Here is a 23,235-nt window from a genome sequence, read left to right as displayed (position 1 = left end):
AACCCCTCTGTGTCACTTGTCAATGGGTGTTGAGCAAGAGCACCCAGGGCCATCACCACAGGTGGAGGAGCCAGGGCTAGTTGAACTACAGTAGAAGAGAAAGATGGGGTTCAAGACCCCACGCAGCTCAGCCACATCGAACTTACAACCAAGGGGCAGGGAGGGGTCAACGGATGGAAAATTCCTGAGAGGAAATATCCAGGATAGGGGAATTCTGGCTAAACCAACCTAACAGGATTCTTGCTGAAGGCAGGCCAGGGTGATTCCCCAGTCATTTGGGGGGTGGGGGGCAGATAATGACTCTGATCAGTTATTAAAGGTTGTCAATTAGATATCCAGGGTGGGGAACCTGCTAAATTCAGCAGGTTCCTTTTTTAGATCTGAGGCAAAAGTACACGCTCTGTCTAGAAGGTTTCTAGGAGAAAGTTTGGCTTTGCAGAGAACCTTTGTCTACACCCTTGCTTCTCCTGGCAGTCTGGTTTGTCCTAAGGAGCATGCTTAGCTCACTCCATGTTCTCAAGACCAGGGAGGAACTTGATGGGCGCAGGCCCCGAGGAGGTGTGGGGAATCCACACAAAGTGGTACAGGCCTGGCCAAAATGACAAACTCAAGCAGCCAAAGCCAGGACCTACAAAAGAATCGGATAGTTTGGTCTTTTCAGATCTTCCACAGGGGGGTTGGGAACTGTTGAGGTTTGGAAAGGTTTATGGCCGCAGCCCTGTTGCAGGCTATGATTCCTCCCAGAGAAGACAGGGCTGGCCGTTTACAGTCCTCAGAAGCAGAGGCAGCGAGTGTCCAGTTGATTTTCAAGCCTCCAACAGATCTTTTCTTTGTGAAGGGGATTTCCAGTAATCCCTGTGGTGATGTCCCTGTTACAGAAAAGGGGACCTGATGAGCTGTGCATGTAAGCGTCCCTGCTAAGGCTCTCGGCCAGCAGGGTCCTTACTCACCACAGAGGCATGTGGCTATGAATGGGGGCCCAGGCTGTGGGGAAAACATTTCCATTCCTCTTTTTAAAGCCAGATGAACACAGTGACGAAGAGGTTCTTAACTGACACCACTTAACTAACTTAGCTAGCGTGGCTCTCAACTCCCCCAGTCCCCAGGTATAGCATGTAGTTCCCAGGTCATTCCCATGGCTTAGAAGTCGTTCCATGTCATGCATTGAGGCCTGACAGTCTATGTCAGTCACAGACTGAAGGAACAGTGACCTGGGTTTCCTTCAGTGTCTGACGCATCTGGAACTTGTTAGTTCTCTGAGGAGAGCTGCAGAGCCAAGACCTTGGCATTTCTTCCATTGTAGCTTCCTTTTGGGACCGCGGCCCATCTGTTAGAACCTTGGGAGCAGTCCATGGGAGACGCTTATTTTTTTGTGAACCACAGGTCAAAGCGTCCCCGTTACCCTCACATCTTATCATCTTGGCCTATTCACAGTATCACATTGGCAACAGGGATTCCAGGCTGAGTGTCACCTCCTTTAAAGGAAATCAGCTTATAGTCAGACTGAGCTGTTCCTTTCCCGAGTGTAGGAGGTCATCGTTCCCCATGTTCTCACCGTTTTTTTCTGTATCTAGGCAACAAGCCTGGCTGGCTGAGAGGCGAGGCGTAGGACTGTAGGACCATCAGTAGGCACTGCTTCCTTCAGTTCAAAGGTCCCAGAAGCTGTATCTGTGTTTGCATCTTTCCCAACTCAGCCTCACTGTCAAAATATCTTCGAGATTAGTCTCTCCAGGAGTTTCTCAAAACATAGTCTTTACACGCACACATGCACACAGATAGACACACACGAGTGAACACACACACACACAAAGGCACACACACACATCAGGTTTTCTTTTACATGCCCTCCCCCACAATAGAACTATCAGGATTTTATGATGAGAAAGTAAACCTTAGTAATGCATCTCAAACTTCTTAAAAGAAGGAATTGAGGTTAGAGTCTGTAATTGGTTCCTTTTACTCTACATTCCTGCTCAGTCATCGGTTACTGCCCTCTTCTGGGGAAGGAAACCCAACAAATTGAATCAGCACAGGTTACTAGCCATTCAGCTGCGTAAAAAGACGAGCAGACAGGCTTTGTACTTACTCAAGCCCGTTCTTTCCAGTTAGCACACAAGCCCCACTGTCCCCTACTGTGTCGTGTAACTTCACAGTATTGCTTTTCCATCACTGTCTTCATCTTTGTCTCCACACTGTGTGTGAACTAGCTGTGATCTCTGACACTATAATTTTGAAGGCAGAAACCCTGTCTTTCATTATGATGTCTCCAAAACAATCCTAGGAGTGTTATATACACACCTCAAACACTGGTAAAGCAGGAAAAGAAATATCGACCATACAGTCGTTTCTTAAATAGACCTGTATGGGATATATCCTGTATAAGCCTAACTTACGAAATTATTCATGTCTGTCCATTTGTTTGCCAACAATGCAGTGGCTCAAAGAATTGAAGGACTTAGGCAAAGCCTGAGAGAGAGGAGGTGGGGGGGGAGAGAGGGAGGGAGAGAGGGGGTGGAAGGGAGAGAGGGAGAGAGAGAGAGAGAGAGAGAGAGAGAGAGAGAGAGAGAGAGAGAGAGAGAGAGAGAGAGAGAGCACAACCCTTGGGCTACCACAGAACCTATTCTACACCAGGGTGATCTTGTCCTCTAGAACACTAGGTAATATGGGAGATGCATTGATCTGGTTTTGGATGCTGGCTCACTCCCACACCAGGCCTCTTTTCAGTTCCGAATGGCCTAGCTACGGCACCCCGCCTGTTCTCAAACTGACTTACCACTGATAAGAGGCCCAGGTCATTCTGGCTCTAGCTGGCTTTAACAAAAGCACATCAGTACATGTTCAAGTGTGTGATGTCAGTATCTTACTCGTAGAACTACACCACAAATCACAGACTGAAGAATAACTTGTGTTTCCCATCTTAACAGGTAAACACCACATTTAGACGAAGCCAGATGGGTTTTCCTTAGAAAAAAAGGAAGAGAACACATTTTATTCTTTGTGTGTGTTGAGTGTAAGGTGTGACTGTCTATGGAATTTCCGTGTATGTATGTGTGTGTAGTGTAAGTGCCTGAGAGATATGTGCGTGTACGTGTATTGCATGTGTGGTATGAGTGACTGTGATTTATGTACATGAGAGTGTATGTATGTATGCCTGTGATATGAGTATGTGTGAGTGCCTGTGATGTGTGTGTGTGTGTGCACATACCATTGTGCATATGTGGAGGCCAGAAGACAACTTTTGGGAGTCAGTTATTACTTTTTATCTCACTAAAGAAGGGTCTCTTTGGATTTTGCTCCATCTCCATGTACCACAGGCTAGCTGGCCCACAAGCTTCTATCCATGCTTTCAACATCCAGGATGGGGATTACAAGTGTGGGCTACCTCATCTGGTCCTGGGGATCAATTTCAGGGCACTAGGCTGACCCCTCCCCAATCCTCCCAGATGCCTTTTTTCCCCCCAGATGACTTTTAAGCATGTTATTGGTTATATTTGTCTTATTAAATTGTTTGACTTGTGATTTTAATTTTTGTGTGAGTGATCATGTGTATAGATGGACATGTATGGGGAGACTAGAGGTCAGCCTCCGGTGTCACTCCCAGAAGCAAGCTACCATGTTTTTGAAATAAGTTCTCTCCCTCACTGGCACCCAGGTTACCTGATTGGTTAGGCTGGCTGGACAGCAAGCCCCAGGGACCCCGTATCCCCATCTTCACCTTCTCAGCACTGGGATTACAAATATGTACCCCACTTCTAAAGCTTTTTATGTGGGTACAGAGACTGAACTCAACTCCTCTTGCCTTTGAAGGGAGCACTTTACTGACCCCAAACCCTCATTTCATTATTCTCAAAAATCTTAATTGGTCCACCCCATAGCTGATCACCTTTTTAAAAACCGTGAATCAAAGCTCTCCTGAGGTGTCTGTGGGGGCTGTGGGAGAAAGGTGAGTTGGTAGAGTAGAAGTTTTGTCTGGTGGAGGTGAAGTGGGGTGTATCTGTCCTCATCATGTCAGAGGACTCAAACCCAATGAAGAAGAAAATGATGGTCACAGTACATGAATTATTGTCTTAATATGCTAACGTTCATTATAGTACTGTGTAAAGTTTCTATCCCTTCTTGGCCCTGCCTGGTGGACCTAACTGCTGTAAGACTCACTCATCCTTCTGAAGGCAAATGGTTTTTTTGTTGCTGGCTAGGGGCTGTCTTGTGCTATGTCAGAAGAGATAAGAACCTGCGATAGTTTCTATGTGCTGAGAGTTGTATATACAAGCAGCTCTGTATCAGACTGTTCACTATTCCAAGAATCCAAGGACAAATAGTCCAGATTACTGGGAAAACTGTCTGAAACTGCAATCATGTTCTGGTCTTGTGCAATAGAGTCTACTATTCCCAGAGAGGAAAGCAGCTTAATGCTTGGAGTCACTGAGGTACGTGGTGAGTGACAGATCCACACTTACAGCCTGGTCCTATTTCTGAGGTCTGAGAACCTGGCTATACGCCTGTACCTCCAAATATGTTCCACCTACACCAACAGCAAGACTTCAAAAATGTTCACCTTGACCTCAACCTTTACTTCCTTTTTTCCCCCTGATTGTGCAAAAGATTGAACCAAGGCCTTGTGCATACTAGGAAAGGGCTGACCTCCAAACCCACTTTCAGAGTTTTAAAGAATACATTTTAAGATGAAACAGTGTTCTATAAAATAAATTTTCCTGTGTATTACTTATGCCTGTGAGTACACATTGCCTGGAGTTACATAAAAACAATCAACCAGTCTCTCTACCATGTACAATTGTTGGGAATTTTTTTGGAGATAGGCTCTTACTGTGTTCCAGGCTAGCCCCGAACACTTGATTCCCCCTGTCTCTGTCTCCTGGATGCTCAGATTATAAGTGTGTACTGCCATGTTTGGCCTACACACACACACACACACACACACACACACACACACACACACTTGCATACACTTACACACACTCTTCTGCCAGGCATGGTGGTACGTGACAGTAATATCAATACTTAGAATGCAAAAATAGAAGGAATTATGGGTTTGTGACCAACATAGACTATATACTGAGTTCAAGTACATACTGGGTTACTTAGTTACTTTTCTATTGCTATGACAAAACACCATGACCAGGGCAATATAATAAAATAAAACATTATTGGGCTTACAGTTTCAGGAGGTTATATGGTGGTAGAGCAAAGTCATGAGGGCAGAAACAGCCGAGAGCTCACATTTCAATCCATAAGCGAGAGGCTGAGAGCAATGCACACTAGGAATGGCAAGTCCTTTGAAACCTCAAAGTTCTGCCCCCAGTGAGGCCACACCCCAACAAAGCCACACCCTTTAATCCTTCCCAAACAGTTCCATCAACTGGGGACCAAGTTTTTAAACATATGTGCCTATAGGAACCATTCTTATTCAAACCATACACACTGTCTCCAGCACAAAACAGAATGAACATAGCTATGAATCTCTTTTGGCCTGGAGATGTAGCTCAATGGTTGGATGCTTGTCCAGAACCATGTGAGGCCCTGAGTAGTATCACAAGCACAAAAATCATCTCCCCCACCACTTGGGGCTTGGGGCTTGGTTTCCTATTTTAATGCTAGTGATATCCTGTTTTACAAAACTGCTCTCCATTAGTCTGTCACTGCAAATATAGGCCAGCTGTAAGTAATCAGACATCATTCTCCCTATTTCTCTATTCCAACATTTTGGCCTGCACATTAAACTAAAAGCACACCCCCAAGCTTTGTGCCTCTCTCGTCCCCTCCTCCACACACATTCTAGGTCACTCCCTCCAAGTTTAGACAATTTTCCATGGATTACTTTTTTCCCCTTTACACATGTTAATATAGACTAACTCCCAGTGGATGTGTGTTCTTAAAGAAACCTTTTAAAACATGCTTTAATTAAACAAGCATTTCTATATTCATCAGCAGTAGCTGTAGACTTAGTCATGTTTTCCACCACTCCACACAGACCTTTTATGTGCCTGCCATGAGATTGGAGCAGTGAGCAAAAGAGGCAGCTGGTGTGTCCGGGGAGCGTATGCTAGAGACAGACCCGCGTTTGCTCCTCTGTTCATCAGTCTTGTGCCACAGAGAGTAGGAACACGAGTGATAGAGACCTGCAGTGATTCCAGGCACCAGGGAGAGAGAGCAGGGAGTAAATCCTCATTCATAAAGCTGCTGCAGAGAGGATGGCCTAACAAGTCAGTCCCATCATCATCTAGAAGTCTAATCTTAAAGTAACGATTCAGGAAGGTTGACTTGGGGAAGTATTCAGTGGGCAGTTCCTGGGTCCCCATACAGAGGACTGCTTTCCTTGCTTACTGAATAAAGTTTTCCTTACATCTCTCGCTTTCTGGATTCGGGGGTGGGGGGGAGCAGTATTCAGTTATACCCTCATTTCCTCATTCATGACTGTCAGAATTTCATGAACATTACAGTTTGACCCTCGGATGACTCCTTGTCATGGGGAAGTAACACGTGTTCTGCTCACTGTGAAATACTCTGACTCGCATTAGTTATGTGGTGGTTTTAATGACAATGTTACTGGAGATGTCAGGGTCAAAGCCTGGTCTCTGGTGACCCTATCAAGTGAGGCTCGGGAAGCCAATGAAAGAGACACATAATAGTAAAAGGCAGAGATGGGAGGTTTATTCTGTGAGGACATGGTGGGAAGAGAAACAAATAGAGGTAAACTGACCCCCACAGCTTCATTTTTGGGGTGCTGATATGAGGTTTAGGTCTAATAGGGACCAACAGGTATGAAGAACAGAGTAGTCCTGATCAAGGTGTGGTCCTGACCACGATATGGGCCCATCCAGCAGTGACCTATCATTGCCAGTCTCTTATACAAGGCAGTCTGACAATTGTTGAAATTATGGGAAGTTTCTTCCTGGGGGTAAGTTCCTCTTCTGGCTGGTACAAAGTTTTAACTTTTCTTCTTTTCTTTGCACAAGTCTCCTAGAAAAATTTCAATTTCTTGGAGACCCTTGTTTCAGTAGTCTGATAGCCAAAGAGAAGAGCATGGGTGTCTTTTTAGAGTATCTGAATTTCTGCCAGGGCAGATATACGGATAAATGAATGTGAGGGTATTGGGTATTCTAATGACCTGTGGCTGGTGCTCCCTCTTAAGCTGCTGTGTGTTTTCTTGTTTTCCCTACAGATTAATCGGCACAGCAACTGTCTCCCTGAAGGACCTGATCGGGGACCAGAACAGGTCTTTGCCCTACAAACAGACTTCCCTGCTAAATGAAAAGGGACAAGACACTGGGGTGAGTAGTCTTCTGTGGAAAGACAAAGTAACACGGTTAAGGAAAAACCAATTTAGGAAAGACTTTAGTTTGACAATCAGCTCATTATACAAAATACTGGAAGTTTGGTTTCATAATAAATGGATCCATTCGTTAATGACATGGGTCTCATCCTCAATTTTCAGTCACAGAATCAGCAAATTTGAGATTTGATTTTATTTGACAGAATTCCCTATGGTAAGCAGGACCATTCTGGTTTAGCTCAATGCTATTCACATGGGTGTTGGCATTTAACTTTAGATATCTAGCCTTTAGGTTGGGTATCTAACATAGCAGACAAAGAAGGTTTGTATTACCTTCTGTGTCGAGACGATAATCTCATCAGCTTTATTGCCACATTGATTGCCGAATGTCTTCTGATCTCAACCCCTCTGTATGAATATATATTGCCTGACATAAAATCAGAATTCAAAGCTCCCAGCAGTTGTGAAATTGATTTCGGAGAATTTCAGCTTCATTTATTAGTGAATTCCAGGGTAAGCAGAAATACACAATGATATACTGGGTCCAAAAAAATAATTCAAAATGTGTTTTAAAAATTGACTCCAGTAACTCAGGTTTAGATGCTATATGACTACTAAGAAGTCATCAAATGCTATCATGCTCAGCCCATGACCTCTAGTCCCCTTCATTTTTGAACCAATTTATTTTACTTGTGAATCTGGGCATTTTTTTTATGCTGGAGGCATCACAGTAAGCACGAACACAGGAGAGGCCTCTCGAAATCAAAGGGAGAGAATGCCATTGAGGCTGTGTTGATCTCTGAAGCTATATCGGCCAGCCGTGAGTCAGGATTCTGACCATAACACATACATTCAAAACATTCTCTGCCATCTGACTACCCAAAACCTACGGGGGAGAAATGGTGTCATGGCATGGCAGGATGTCAATTTTTTTTTTTTTTTTGATTGTTGGTTTTGTTGTTGTTGTTTGTTTTTTTTTTTTTTTTTTTTTTTTTTTTTTTTTTTTTTGTACACACACACACACACACGTATCCATGAATGTATATAGCACAGAAGAGATTCCATAGACTGTTCTAAAGCAGTTGAACTTTTGGGACCAAGATGAACACTGCCCCTCAAGTCCTCTCACCCTCACCGAGATTCTTAAGCATCTGTAGGAGTGTTGAAACAACTGGCACCACTACATGTAAAATAGCAATGTGGGAGGTTTTAAAAGTACAATTTCTCATGTTAGCTTTGTGCCCCATGGTACCAGTGCACAGCCTTCATATTGAACCTCCGTCTGTGAATGAGTGGCCACAGATGCTGTTCCTGTGACTGCTCACTTGATATGCATATCCATTTGCATATTATGGACAGTATGAACATATTTGTTTATAATATCCTGTTCAGTGTCCCCAGGCCTGTCTCACACACTGAATGTGCTGATCCATGAGGAAGCATTCAGTAATCAGCAGACGTGTGTGTCTATACATGCATGTGTGAGAGTCATTAGCCACAACAAAACCAGGAAATGAAGGAAGAGGGGACAAATTCCTCTTCTGGTGGATTAATATCATAATCCACTTAGATTTGGAGTCAGATAAATAATGTGTCATAATAATAATAGTGTAGTGTCCTAAATATTAAAATATATTATTCTGTATTTCATCATCTTTTTTTTTAACTTTTTATTTTATGTGTATGGGTGTTTTGCCTATATACAGTGGCCACAGAGGCCAGAAGAAGGTGTCAAATTACCTGAGACTGGAGTTTCAGGACCACCTTGTGAATGGTAGAAATCAAATCTGGGTCCTCTGAAGAGTAGTTGGTACTCTTAACCACTGAGCCATCTCGCCAGCCCCTGTATTTTATCTTTCAAACTGATGTGTATGGGGTCAGGGGTGGAGAATCCCCATTTGCAAAGTACTTTCTTAATTTTGGAGTTTGTCTTTCCCCACATTGGGTGCTAATATGCCTTTTCTTTTATGAAATAATTATGATAGTCAATGGGCATGTGATTGCTGAAATAAAAATTAGCAACCCTTCTTCAAGATTGGGGATATAGCTCAGTGGCAGGACACCAGCATATTTGGGGCCCTGGTTTTCATCTTTGGTACTTTAGGGAGAAGGGCAGGGGTTTTGTTTGCTTAATTTTTATGCCAAACTTTTTGAAGTCTTAAAGGTTCACGAAGTGTAAAGATGTAGGCTCTGCTATGTAGCCTTTTTGTTTGTTTGATTGATTCCTATGTTTCCTGGGATCACAGTTAATGTGTGTGTGTGGGGGTGACAATTATGTTTAACTTTATGACTTGTACATTTGTCTTTAATCAGACTCAGTTTCTCCTTTCATTCTCTCTTATGATTTGTGCTATTACATATCTTTCTGTTAGTCACAAAATCCTTCTCTGTAGAGAGCTATCAAAATAAATCTCAGTAATTAGTATACAGGAACAACAAACGAATTATTCATTCTAAGTCAGCATCTCTGCTTGTACTTCTATGAACAGAGGCCATCACCACTGCAGGACAGAAGCTTGCTACAGGTTCACACTTGCTTCTTACAGCCTTACTTTAGTCAGTGAGGTTACCCTTGGCAACCTGTGATAAAGTGGCTTCTTTCCAGCTCTGCCCTGGCTCACCTGGAGTAAGATAGGCATAGTCCAACATAACATCGTCCTTCCCATCTCTGCGGTCTCTCTTTCCTGCAAAGCCCTTCCAAGACTCCTACCCATGATGAACTGTTCATATTAAGTCTGTAATATTCTTTTCCCTGCACTGACTCTGTGCAATGGATTCTTTCTATCCAGGCCACCATTGACCTGGTGATTGGCTATACGCCACCTTCAGCTCCACATCCAAATGATCCAATCGGGACCGGTGTGCCAGGCGTGGGAGGTAAGCTGACCCTCCTGATGGCCCCTCTCACCCCAAGTGGACATTCCCCAAGGAGAATTGGCTAAGCACATAAAGAGATTCTAAAACAAAACAAAACAAAAAAACAACAAAACAAAACAAAACAAAACAAAAAAAAACTCTAACTTTACAGAACCCATAGCTCCCTGACCACTGGACAGGTACAATTATATACCAAATGCCTTCCCAGGAGAGGGGAGGATGAAACAGGTCCCATGGTGAGCACTCTCTCAGCAAGCCGTCCAGTACACACAGACTGCAGAATTGTTATGGTCTTGCTTTAGCTCTGTGATTTCCACTAAATACAATGTCTCAGGTTGTGAGGTTCAAGAGCCTTCATATTTTACAGTTCCCAAATGTGTGATGGCTGACATGTGTTCCCAGGTGCCTGTCTTGTGGCTAGTGCTTTTGTACTGGGCCCTCTTTTTCTTTCTCTAAGCCCTCATCCCCTTTCTTTCCCCCCAATACCCCCTTAGTACTGAAGTCATTTGTTTGCTTCAGCACAAGCCACTTGTCCTCCTGGGTCATTTGTCTTTTTAGATTGGCCATAGGAACTTACAATACTCTGTGACACAAATATGATTTCCCCATAGCAAGTTTCTGCTTCCTTAGAAATGATCCACCCTCTCAGGGAAGAAATAACCCTCCCACAAGGTTCCCTTTACCTGAGGCTGTTTCTCATACTTGGCGTGATGACACTGTAGCAGCAGGGTGTCCTGGCAGCACTGGAGATTGGAGGGTCTACCAGGCCCAAGAAGCTCCCTTGTCTGCCACTCAATGGCAGGCCTGGGCAAACGCTGGCCAGGTCTAACACAGAGGTTTCCACTATCCTAATCAGCTTGAGGGCTGGACAGAGGTGTAGATGAATCAGCACTTGGGTTCCTTGAATTTGGGTTTTAAAGACCATCATTATCATGTACTCTACTGCATCACTATACTGTACTGTACTACATCACTATACTGTACTGTACTACATCACTATACTGCACTCTACTGCATCACTATACTGTACTGTACTACATCACTATACTGTACTGTACTACATCACTATACTGCATTCTACTGCATCACTATCCTGCCCTCTACTGCATCACTATCCTGCCCTCTACTACATCACTATCCTGCACTCTACTGCATCACTATCCTGCACTCTAGTGCATCACTATACTGCACTCTACCGCATCACTATAGTGCACTCCACTGCATCACTATCCTGCACTCTACTGCATCACTATAGTGTATCACTATATTGTGTCAGGAGACAATATAAGTATAATATGGCAAGGTAAATTTTTTTGATTTAGAATAAGTTTCATTAATCTGTAAGCATTCGTATGCTTTGTTATATAAAGTTATTACTCACCAGGGCTGGGACAGAGGTAACATTCAGAATGCTGGTTTCATACTCAGGCTTAAAGTCACTTATTTGAGAAAGTACAAAAAAGGGAAGGAAGAAAGAAGGAGGGAAAGGGGGAGAGAGAGACAGAGACAGAGACAGAGAGATAAACAAAGAGAACCAATTTTTATCAATTAAAAAAAAACCATTGATATTTACTGTTGCACATTTTAATGTTATACACAAAACATCAGGCCCAGATCATTACCCCTTTAGCTAACTATCAAATAATTCTCATTTCATATAAAAGTAATGAATGTAACTTATATAGAGATTTTCAATTTTTAAAATTTTAGCTTGTTATCTATTTTTGATACAAAAGAAATATCTGCTTATTAAAATGCAAGCACCATAGAAAAGACCTCAGAAGACACAGGAAGGAAAAAAAATCTCATTCTCTTGAGATACATCTGCCAGCAGATACCAACAGTGATGAGCAGTGTTAAAGGTGTCCACTCACACGGTGGCTGCTGTGTGACATCTTAGCAATCTAGCACAAAAGAAAGATGGTCAAAGGATGCCCTTGGCAAGTTGGAAAAAAAAAAAACTGGTCCTGATCAAAGAATCAAACACTTCAGAAGTTTCTTTTGAAAGAATGCTTTCGAGGAGCCCTTAGGTCAAGACAGCAGAAGATTCAGAGCATGATGCAACGTGTGTGATGTCATAGATGTCTTCTTACAGACCGCCTTAGAAACTGGTCCTATGATAGAGAGATGGGACGAGCCAGTGTAAAGATTTGGCAGCCTAGAAACTTGTTACCATGGCAACTTGTTCACATTCTGCCAGTCAGCTTGACTGGAGTGTACATTTCTGTTACCAGAATGAGCTATTTTTAAAAGCTCACATCTATTTTTAAAGAACCATCTGTTCAATGTGTACTTTGTCCAACTAAAGAACAGAAAAAAAGCTCATTCATAGCCTGATTCTGGTATTTCAAATTTATCTCATTCCATGAATAACACAAGTGCTTTCGCTTGAAGGTAAATTTGATCTACTTCAGAAAAACAGTTACTGATACCTGTACGTGTTGCATGCAGAGATGAGAAAGTCAGTGCTAATCCCTGAGGAGGTCACAGTCACTAGAAAGATAAGATAGACTGAGTAACTGCAGCCCAGCAAATGCAATAAATTATTCTCCAGAAAGGAGCCAAACAAATTATTGCCTGTTTATCCAGTCACCTTACATCGACAGACTTCTGACACTGGCTTACAGCTTGTGCTATCAAAGGCGTATGCTTCTAGGATGAATCCTAAGGCTTGGTTTCTCTCAATGTTTGTTAAGTTTTTTTTTTCTTCAATACTGTGTGTGTGTATGTATGAGAGTGTGTGTGTGTGTGTAAGGTGACATGTCATAAGTTGTTGGGCACCTAATTGTTATTTATCCAAGAGTGTAATGGAAAAAAAATGACTATCTCACAGTTATATGACTTCTAACATTTTAGAAGCCCAGAATATAATCTAGATGTGGTGATGTTCACTGTAAGAGGCACTCACTCACTGTAAGAGTTGCACTTAAGAGGCAAGAGTTTGCCACAAGTTTAAGACCAGCCTTGGCTCTATAGTGAGTGCTGGGCCAGCCAAGAGTACATGGCAAAACACTGTCTCAACAAACAAGCAAACAAATAATAACAATAAAAAAGCCAGGTAGAGTAGGACTGTAATCCTGGCTGTTAAGGAGGCAGTAGGAAGATCATATATTCAAAGCCAGCTTTGACTGCATAAAGAGTTTAGGACCAGCCTGGGATACATGTTACTATATCTATAAAAAACAAAGAAACAAATAAATAAAATAAAGATAAAAGAAATCCAGAAATATTATAATTAAACATCTGCTGCTATGTTACCCTTTTGTGCTTCCAAATTTTCTCTTTTCATGCTCTGTATTGGATTTCTTTGATATAATTCTTTTTAAAGATGTATTTATTTATATATCTTATGTATATGAATGCTCTGTCTTCATGTATGTCTTCATGGCAGAGGAGGAAATCCGATCCCATCATAGATGTTTGTGAGACATCTATGTGAAATTGTTTGTGGTTGCTGGGAATTGAACTCAGGTCCTCTAGAAAAGCAATCAGTGCTCGTAACCACAGAATCATCTCTCCAGCCACTCTGTATTATATTTTTAAACTTACTCTAAAGATAATGTTACCAACCCTTTGTTCTGGTTTTACAGTGACCTTTGTTTCAAAGTCATAAGATTTTGCCTTAACCAGTGCACTCTTAACCAGACTTCATAAGAGGCCAGATTATTATCATAAGCAAAGAAAGGCAACATGGTAGCAACAGGAAAGTGGTAAATATTGACCAAAGGGCTGGCAGGGAAGAGGCTATTCCAGAAAAGCTGTTTCATTAGGAACGGAAAGTTAAGTGGGTCATGGACCAGTGAGTGCATAGGCAGAAAGGTTACAGGTGTGAGAGACTGAAGGAGACAGAAGAAGGCTGAGGTGGGCAAGCACTCTTCCTCAGTTCATCCCTAGGTGGTCGGCCTACACTGGGAACTGCTGCCAGGCTCTCCCATCCTAGCAGGGTAGGGCAGATGGGTGACGGAAGCAGGCAGGGGATGGCCAGCAGATAAGGTAATGTGTGCCATCTTTTCCTTGAGGAGAAGAGCAGGATGCCTGGAAAGAGCAGAGCAGTTGTTACCCATCAGGAGTTAGTTAGGGTACCAAAGGCTAACGTAATTGTAGCGTAATGTGTCTGAGGACTGCCAGCCTTTCTGTGCTGAGTAGGAACTGTCCCTGTCGCCAGGACTGCATATAGTGGCAGTCTTCAAAAATATTACTGTTTAGTTTCTAGGAAGAAGAGAATTCATTTTAGGAATTGGGAGGATTGATTTGATTGACTTGCTGACATTATGATGGGGGACCATTCCGAGGTATTAATGGAAACATCACTGGTAAAGCAAGGGTCACATAAAGAGTTACTAGCATTTAGGAAGGGCACAGGTGATCAAAGCTTTTGAGGATTTGACCAAGTAGCATTGTCATGTTAGGAAACAGGAGGGCATTTGCACAGGGAACTGTGAAAAGCAAGACACAGTGAGAGGGAGAGAGACAGAGAAAGACAGAGAAATCGAGAGACAGAGAGAGACAGAGAAAGAGGGGGAGAAGGTGGTCATGAGAACTCTGAGCTACGATGAGTCAGCAGATCTGATTCTGATCCATCCTCAGATTGTCAGTCTTTCTGATCTTCTAATTCCTTGCAACATCAGGGGATTGGAGATGGTCTCTAACTAAGAAGTTCTGTTTGTTGTTGTTTTAAGGCAGGGCTCCACTCTAACCTAGACTGGCCTAGAATCCACTGTGTAGTCCATACCAGTTTTAAACAGCAAGAGGAGATAAGATCTATTTAAGGGTGATAGTTGCTCTGAAGCTAGTTGGGAGTCATAGGTATTTCAGGAAAGAACATGTTCATTAGTAAGATAGTTGATTTGTACTTGAAAAACAGAGACATTTGCATCTGGGCTTTGTTATCTCAGTGAGATAAGCAGGATTGTTAATGGAGAATGAAGCTTTCCAGATAAGAATAACTGCTGGGTGTTGGAGGGTGGCACTGTAGTTTGGTGGTGGAATGCTTGCCCATAGAATGCTTGCCCAGCTTGTGGACTGTCCTGGGCACATTCTCAGCAATGCCAACCATAGGAGTTGAAAAGATGACCTGATTTGACCTTATGGTGGCTTATAGTAGCCATCTCAGGTCAGGAGCCAAGAAAATTTTGTCTTGGAAATGTTGGAGATAGTGAGGAAGCCCCAGGAGTCTACTTAAAGCTTGTGATACCAGTCAAGATGGTGTGTGCCCTTCTCAGCTGGGTTGATCTGCCTAGGTGCAGAGGGAGAATATAATGTACAGAGTTAAACAAGCATATGGATAATATACATGGAGAAGAAGGGGGGTTGAAGGATATGCAGGGCAACCACAATGTCAGACCACAGACTCTGAGAGCCTAGGAGAGTGTTGAAGAAATGAAGGGGTAACAGGCAGAAAGGTAATGTAGATGGTGAGGACTTGAGCAAACTAGGAAGAATCAAGAGATGCCTTCTCTAGTGGGTTGAGTAATGTCCCCTGAAAAGTCATGTGTATGTGAAATTTCAGAACACATCATTTGGAAACAGAATGTGTATGTGGTTAGTTAAGATGAGGTTGTCCTGGATTATGGCAAACTTTAAATCTGTTGACTGGAGTCCTTAGGAGATGAAATAAGGACACTCAGATATGCAGGGAATAGATCACATGACTACAGGAAGTGATTGGAGTGGTTGACATGGTTGCTATGGACCGCTAGGAGCCACTGTGTGGGAAGAGGCAGGAGGACTCTTTCCCAGATACTTCTTGTGGAGTATCCCTCTGCCAATACCTGAGATTTCACTTTCAGAGTCTGAGGCTGCCAGAGAACATTGCTTGAAGCCACCCAGTTTGCTGATCTTCGTTAAGATAGTGCTGGGAAGACCTACGCCTATTCAGTCAGCAGTTCCTACCCTGGCATTGTCCTTTGTTGTCATGACAGGGTCAGCCATTGTTTGTAGCTCTGGGTCACATCCAAGCCTGGGTCTCATTAGTGTGCCATACCAGCAGAGGCACTAGTGTGTTGGTAAGGAGACAGCCTGTGCAGAGGGTGTGTTCAGCAGGGCCTTGGGGTTCCCTCCTCCTTCTTGGAACACTTACTGTTGTTCTGAAGGAAGAGCTTCAGAATCCAAAGGTAGAATGGACAAACACTGCTATTTTTGACCTTCTAGGTTCTCTAAGATTATATTCTATAGATTACCAGGAGTTTGATGTGTGTGCATGTGTGCATGTGTTCATGTGTGAGCGCATGCACATGTTTGTATATGTGTATATGTGAGTGTGTGTGTATATGCATGTGTGTGCTTGCACAGCCAGAGGACTTCTCAGCCGCCCTCCACCTTATTCTTTGAGATGGTATTCTCACACTGAATCTGAAGCTCAGAGTCAGGTAAGCTGATTAGCCAATGAGGTTCAGGGACTTGTCTGTTTTTGACTCCCTCGGCACTGGGGTATTTTACTAAGCCATCTTCCCAGCACCCTTTTGTCTCTTAAGAAAAGAAAAGCTAAAGTTTGTCAATAAGTTTTAAGGATTTAGTGACTAAAAGAGAGGGGGAAAGGTGGTAGGCAGAGTTGAGTGTGTGTGTGTGTGTTTTTTTTTTTTTACAGAAAAAAAAAGTTTGTATGTAGTTGAGGGTTAAAGGCAGGAGGAAGGTGACAGTGACAAGGAGATCCCTGGGGATCTTAGGAGTTAGGAGACATTTATGGAGAAGAATCTAAAGGACAGCAGACTGTGAGGACATTACATTGTTGTTGGGGGAAATTTTCTCCCTTGAATCTGTGGCGTGACTGGGAGGTAAAGGAGGGGACAGATGCGTGTTAAAGTCACAAATGGAAAGACAAGAGGGGGACAGGACCACTGTGGTGCTCGGCAAGAAAGGGGCTACAAGGACTATCTTGGTGTGAGCCTGGTGATTGTGACTTAAGAAATTGAGCAGGCGGGATTCCAACATGGCTCCCAGGTAGGTCTCTAGAGGAAGAAGCAGTGAGAAGCAGGGGGTGGGGGATGGGAGGTAGGGGCTTGAAGTTTATTTATAATTTGGTTCTCTACAGCATTTCTTCATCTCTTTAGCCCCTGATTTCAGGCTGGTACCTGAGGTGAGCGCTAGCTCATTATAGCTGCTCCAGGCTATAATACTTCTCTCACTATCCTATGCCCCAGAGTGTTCTCTTGTCTCTGTGAAGATGGTCAGACCAAAGGTCCTAATATAGCATGAATGCATTTTTTTTTTAAAAGAAACTGTGTCTAAGCACCAAGTGCCCAGTTGGTGCCACCAAACCATCTCCTTTACCTGCTACCTTGGGAACAGGACAAGTCCAGGAGACCTGGGTGCTAGATAGACAGTTGCAGGCTAAGGACCATTGCTAACTGGTTCCCCTTCTGTATTTCAGAAGAAGAGGAAGAAGATCAAGGAGATGAAGACAGAGCAGATGGCATGGTCAGAGGCCCTGGGCCCAAGGGGCCATCTGGGACAGTGTCAGAAGCTCAGCTTGCTCGGAGGATCACCAAAGGAAAGAACAGCCGGAGGATGCTGTCCAACAAGCCACAGGATTTCCAGGTGGGAAGGGCTCTGCTGCTCTGTGCATGAACTGTCACCCCATGGCCCACGACCCAGCCACTGCTGTGACATCGTGATAGACACAGTCCTATGGACAGGGCTCATCAACTGAAAAAGGATATAAGGACATGAACCCAGAAAGGGAGTTTCCTGTCTACAAGCACAAAGGGTTTAGTCAAAGTAGACAAGCTGCTTCAGAGGGATGTAATGGGAACTTCCCTTCATTCTGGAAGCAGATGAGGACTTATTAGCAAAGTCTAGCAGCAGCTCAGGTACCAGTTTCATTTTTCTTAGCTCTCAGAATGAGTGCATTTTAAGGGTACTTGAAGACCAGGCAAAGGGCCACAGTGCTGGAATCTCATTCTGCTCTGCTTTCCCCAAGGCCAGATCTGAACCCTTTCTCCAGCTCAGTGATCAGAGACTGGCCCCTTCCAGACTGGAAGGTCTCAGTACCGGTTTTAGCCATCCTTATGAGCCAGAGAGCTGAGGTGACACTTGAGGATTCCTTTGCACCATACACTGGGGAAGCTATGGTAACAACACCACTTTGTGCTTGCAGATCCGTGTCAGAGTGATTGAGGGCCGTCAGTTATGCGGTAACAACATAAGGCCGGTGGTGAAAGTTCATATCTGTGGTCAGACACACCGCACGAGAATCAAGAGAGGGAACAATCCATTTTTTGATGAGGTGAGTGGGTTGAGAATGCATGGCCCTGCTCACCCAGTCTGTCCTGTTTGTACACGTCTCCTCCTGCCAATTTCACCCAGTTCACAGAGGAGGGAAACACAAGGGCTAAAAACTGGAAAGTACACTACAGGTCTCTGGTGTGAAGCACAGAGAGGTCAGAGCCACATGGGCTTGAAGCCACCTAACTAGCTTCTACTGATTTTCAATTGCCCATGTCTTCCTGTCACTTCTAGTTTTCTCTCGGGTCCCTTTACCTTGGTGATGGAATGTGTGATGTCACCTGCATCCACCTGAGCTCCTTTACATCACAGAATGACTCTGAAGGTTGACTGTGTCCCTGTGCAATCCAGGTTTTAAGAGGTGTCAAAATTTGCTTGGCTATAAAAATGTTCCGTATTAAAGAAATGTCACATGAACAAACAATACAACCCAGTTCTGTTGACTTCTGTGACACACTCAAAAGGCTTAATGCCTTACCTGTCATCTCAGACCCCACAAAACCATAACTGGGCATGAACAGAAAGAATGTAGGAGCCCCTCAGAGGCTAGCTGTGCTATGCTCGGGAGACACAGTTCTGAGATCCCTCAGCCTGGGCTTTTCCTAGTCTCTCTTTTTCCCTACAGCATCAAATCCCAGTCCCAATTCTGGCTCTGTCCCTTTTTCCTATCTACATTCGTGAGAGAAATCAGTTTCTTCTCTTCTGCCCTCTGTCTCTTGTCTTATTCAAGTGAGGTAAGGGAGTAACCCCATTTTCTTCAAACCTATATTTTTTGGCTGATGATAGACAATAGCATATAGATGCCTATAGATGCCAGTGACTGAGGCTTTAGAATGAGACATGTCAGTTAAGGCTTTCATTATATGGGATTTATGTTAACTAAGCTACCAGGAGGAGTACAAGGGTCTCCATCTTCCTTAGACTTTTCATACTCATCATCTTAAGTATGTATGTGTGACACCAGGGACTGGACCTGTAGCATCATCCATACTAGGTGTACCCTTAGCTATAGTTCCAGAAGCCTCCCTCCTTTACAGGGCACCTATGTCTTGATAGCACATGAAAGTTCTGTCTACTGTGTGTTGTGGATAATATTTCGGCATCTATCAGACTATGGGGAGATAGATAGATAGATAGATAGATAGATAGATAGATAGATACATACATACATAGATACATAGATAGATAGATACATAGATAGATTTTTCTGTCAGTTTCACTCTGTAACCCAGGCTGGCCTAAGATCTTGACTTCTTTACCTCAGTATCTCAAGTGCTGGGATTACAGGTATGTAGCAGTACATACTATGCACTGGCTGTGGAATATTTCATAAAACAACTCGTCCCTATAGAAAACTCAAGTAAAATAGAACTATTCTAGGTAAAAATGAAACTGAAAAGAAAGAACATCCAGATGCAGCTGTGATCTATGTGTGGATCCTAGAGTTTGAAAAAAAAAAAAAATCCAAGAAGTTTTGTTTTGAAATATACAGAAAAATCTTTAACTTGACTACTTACATGTTTATTTGGAGGATGTGATAACAGCATTGTGATTATACAAAAGGGTACCCTTGCTCTTATGAAACATGCACAAATACACTTTGAAGGAATAAATTACCATGATATCTAAACTTTGTTTTGAATGATTCTGTTAAAAACCAAGAAAGAAAGGAAGGAAGGAAGGAAGGAAGGAAGGAAGGAAGGAAGGAAGGAAGGGAGGGAGGGAGGGAGGGAGGAAGGGAGAAAGAAATAAAACAAAAAAAAATCAAGAAAAACTAGCCTTGTTTTAGGCTTTCTGCATATTTTAAGATGGCCATAGTCAGAGTAGAAACTTATTTTTCTTTCCAATTTGGAAAAACTGTAATAAATCTATTTTCCTTAAAAGGAAAACGAGACATCAAGGCGGGGGTGATTAATCCTAATACTTGGGAGGTAGAAGCAGGTAGTTCTCTGTGAGGTTGAGGCTAGGCTGGTCTGCAGAGTGAGTTCTAGGACAGCCTGAGCTTCATAGTGAGACTCTGTCTCAATAAACAAAAGCAAAAACAAACAAAAAAAAACAAACAAGCAAAAAAAAAAAAAAAAAAGACAAAACCAGCTCAGAAATATGAAACAAGTGTCCCACTGTAGTAACAAAGATAAAAAGCGCTATTCTTTTTTATTTAAAATATCTCTGTCTATTTAAAATATTTACATCTATTTAAAATATTTCTATGTAAGAAGTGAGAAAGTGGTTTTGTTTGAGGAAATACTTTTTTTTTTGAGTTAAGGTCTTCATTGTAGCCCAGGCTAACCTAGAGCTCACTGTGTAACTCAGGCTGGCTTCCAGTCACGGCAGTCTTCGTACCTCAGCCTCTCATGTGCCGGGAAAGGGGTGATGAGGCTTGACTGAAGGCATTACCACAACTGAGTGGGCAACATTTCCCTTGAAGGCGTTAGACAGAAATGGTAGAACTAAGAATGTCAGTGAGCTGAGTGGGCGTCCCAGACGTCAGCACGCACTTTAGTCAAAGTGGCAACGTGGAATAATCTAGATCCTCGTGTGAGTTGTTTCTCGTGCTTTCCTTTGCCAGCGTGCAGAGACGGGTAAGTGCTCACACGGCCAGACCTAATTCTGAAAGTGTCTAGCAGTTATCTAGGCAAGCCATCAGCATCAGCTTCTCTGGACCGGAGCCACTGGCTAATGTTCAATGTGTTGTGTGTTGTTTTGACAGCTATTTTTCTACAATGTGCACATCACACCCTCTGAGCTCATGGATGAGATCATCAGCATCCGGGTAAGGGGCAAGGGCAGGAGGACGCTGCTCACCGACCACTGGACGGAGGCCATCAGCTCACGCCTCTCCTTTCCTCTAGGTTTATAATTCCCACTCTTTGAGGGCAGATTGTCTGATGGGGGAATTTAAGGTGAGTGACAACAGTATATTTCTTTCTATCATACAAATATGAGAACTCTCCTAATAGGGAATCTGATTCACGGCCGGGCCTTGGAGCACACATGGGGTGACATCTTTAGGCTTCTAGGTAAAGGGCAGACACTATGATTTTTGCCGAAGGCTTCATGGATCTTGTCTACCTTAAAAGTGTAACACCAAGAGCATTCGAAAGCACTGTGCCTTGGTATGTCAATGAAGGCCTTTGGTGGCTTCTATCTGTGGATGGAAGCAAAGACATTGCTACAAAGGGTGTGCTTGGTGCTGGCAAAAAGCCCCACAACTAGCTTTGCTTACCAATGGCCCCAGAATTCTGTCTAAAAAGCCAGTTGTAAGTCTGAAATGAGAGCACAAAGTGAAATTGAGCAAGAGAAGCTACACTTTTTCAAGTAGTTCTCAGGGTCCAGATTCACCTCAGCAGTTCTCAGAGGATGAGCTACCTTCTGAAGGAAGACGATCTAGTCATTATTAACATGTGTCTAAGATGATCTGGGCCAGGCAGACCTCTGGTCATACCCTACCCGTCACTGGGGTGAATTCTCTTAACTTCTTGATCCTTGGTTGCTTCATCTGCAGGATGGAATCATCATAGAGACATATAAAGGTATCATGGAACCATCCAATCACTGATTAGATTAGTGTTCACATTAGGACTGACTGAAAAGAAGGAAGGTTGGACAGGACCAGGTCAGGTGATTTCCTGTAGAGTGATTAATGGTCCCAGCTTCTCTGGCACTTTCAATGCAGAAACTAAGAAAGTCTTAGGCAAACTGGGACATGCTAATCACCTTGCTTTCATGATTTCTTCTAACCCTAAGTCTAGCTCATTCATTCAATAATGACCCATTAAGAATCTTCCATATGTCGTAGTACATCAGGCAAGATGCTGATACAAAGTGAGTGAGGTGGGAATTCAGATCTTGGAAGTTTAAAAGTAAGGGCATCGAATCTAAATGTATAATGTGTGTGTGTGTGTGTGTGTGTGTGTGTGTGTGTGTTTTCTTTAAAGTGACAAGACTGATTTTACAATCTAATTTAACTTGTTTTTAAAATGTCCCCAGATTGACGTTGGATTTGTTTATGATGAACCTGGTAGGTAATGTCCTCCCCATCAACTTGAAGTCTCAGCTCCTTCCAATTCTGAAGAAAATCCTAGAGCTTAAGAAAAATCTCAGAAGAAATTTCTTGAAGAGATTTCTTTTCAGTGGTGGGGATTAAGCTAAGGTCCTTGGAAATGCCGGGAAAGAACTGTCCCATAGAGCATGCCCCCCCCCATCCACCACAGGAATAAGAAAACTCTGTTTCTGTAATGTGGAGGAGGCTTAATGAGAATAATAGCTGATAACAAATATGGATGTCTCATGGTTTTAATCTTAACATACACAAATAGGTGATGTCTTTGTTTTGTGACGATCCTACGATCCTATTAAGATCAAATTGTGAAACTGTTATAGGGCTCTCTTGAGTCTATAAGAGAGTCTCTCTTGAGAGAGTCTCTCTTGAGTCTCACCAGGATAGGAGGGTGGGGGTAAGGTGTGTGCAGAGCAGGGGCGGCTCATTTGTGGGCTTGCCTGGGGAACTGGATGAAATCCCAATCCTGCCAGCACATCTTTAGAGTGGCCCTGTCCTTTTGCTCCTTTATGTTAGGCCATGCTGTCATGAGGAAATGGCTCCTTCTCAATGACCCAGAAGACACCAGCTCAGGTGCAAAAGGTTACATGAAAGTCAGCATGTTTGTCCTGGGAACCGGAGACGAACCCCCTGTGAGTGCCTCATCCTCTACCTTCTGTTCTCAAAAACATAATTAAGCAGTGGGGTGTGAAATGGAGCTCAGACTCCAAGCTGCCATCCCTATTCCTGGTTCCCCCAATTCCAAGCTGTCTTTTGCTAATCACAGATTATCATTGCAGCTTGG

At 43.2% G+C, this 23,235-nt stretch overlaps 1 protein-coding gene across 2 annotated transcripts in view; it reads left to right on the top strand.

The window, feature by feature from the left end:
- Positions 1 to 23,235, top strand: part of Myof (myoferlin) — a 145,687-nt gene that overhangs the window by 36,348 nt on the left and 86,104 nt on the right. For both annotated transcript variants that reach the window (XM_034499154.2, XM_034499162.2), the window contains exons 4-11: positions 7,181 to 7,289; positions 10,081 to 10,168; positions 17,538 to 17,704; positions 18,264 to 18,392; positions 21,102 to 21,164; positions 21,244 to 21,294; positions 22,382 to 22,412; positions 22,968 to 23,083. In XM_034499154.2, the coding sequence (XP_034355045.1) occupies positions 7,181 to 7,289; positions 10,081 to 10,168; positions 17,538 to 17,704; positions 18,264 to 18,392; positions 21,102 to 21,164; positions 21,244 to 21,294; positions 22,382 to 22,412; positions 22,968 to 23,083 (754 nt within the window). The remainder of the gene's footprint in view (positions 1 to 7,180; positions 7,290 to 10,080; positions 10,169 to 17,537; positions 17,705 to 18,263; positions 18,393 to 21,101; positions 21,165 to 21,243; positions 21,295 to 22,381; positions 22,413 to 22,967; positions 23,084 to 23,235) is intronic.

This window comes from Arvicanthis niloticus, chromosome 1 (genome assembly GCF_011762505.2).
Source record: "Arvicanthis niloticus isolate mArvNil1 chromosome 1, mArvNil1.pat.X, whole genome shotgun sequence".
In the NCBI taxonomy this organism is placed as follows: domain Eukaryota; kingdom Metazoa; phylum Chordata; class Mammalia; order Rodentia; family Muridae; genus Arvicanthis; species Arvicanthis niloticus.
Note: the sequence above shows the minus strand (reverse complement) of the source record. Positions and strands in the feature narration are given on the sequence as shown.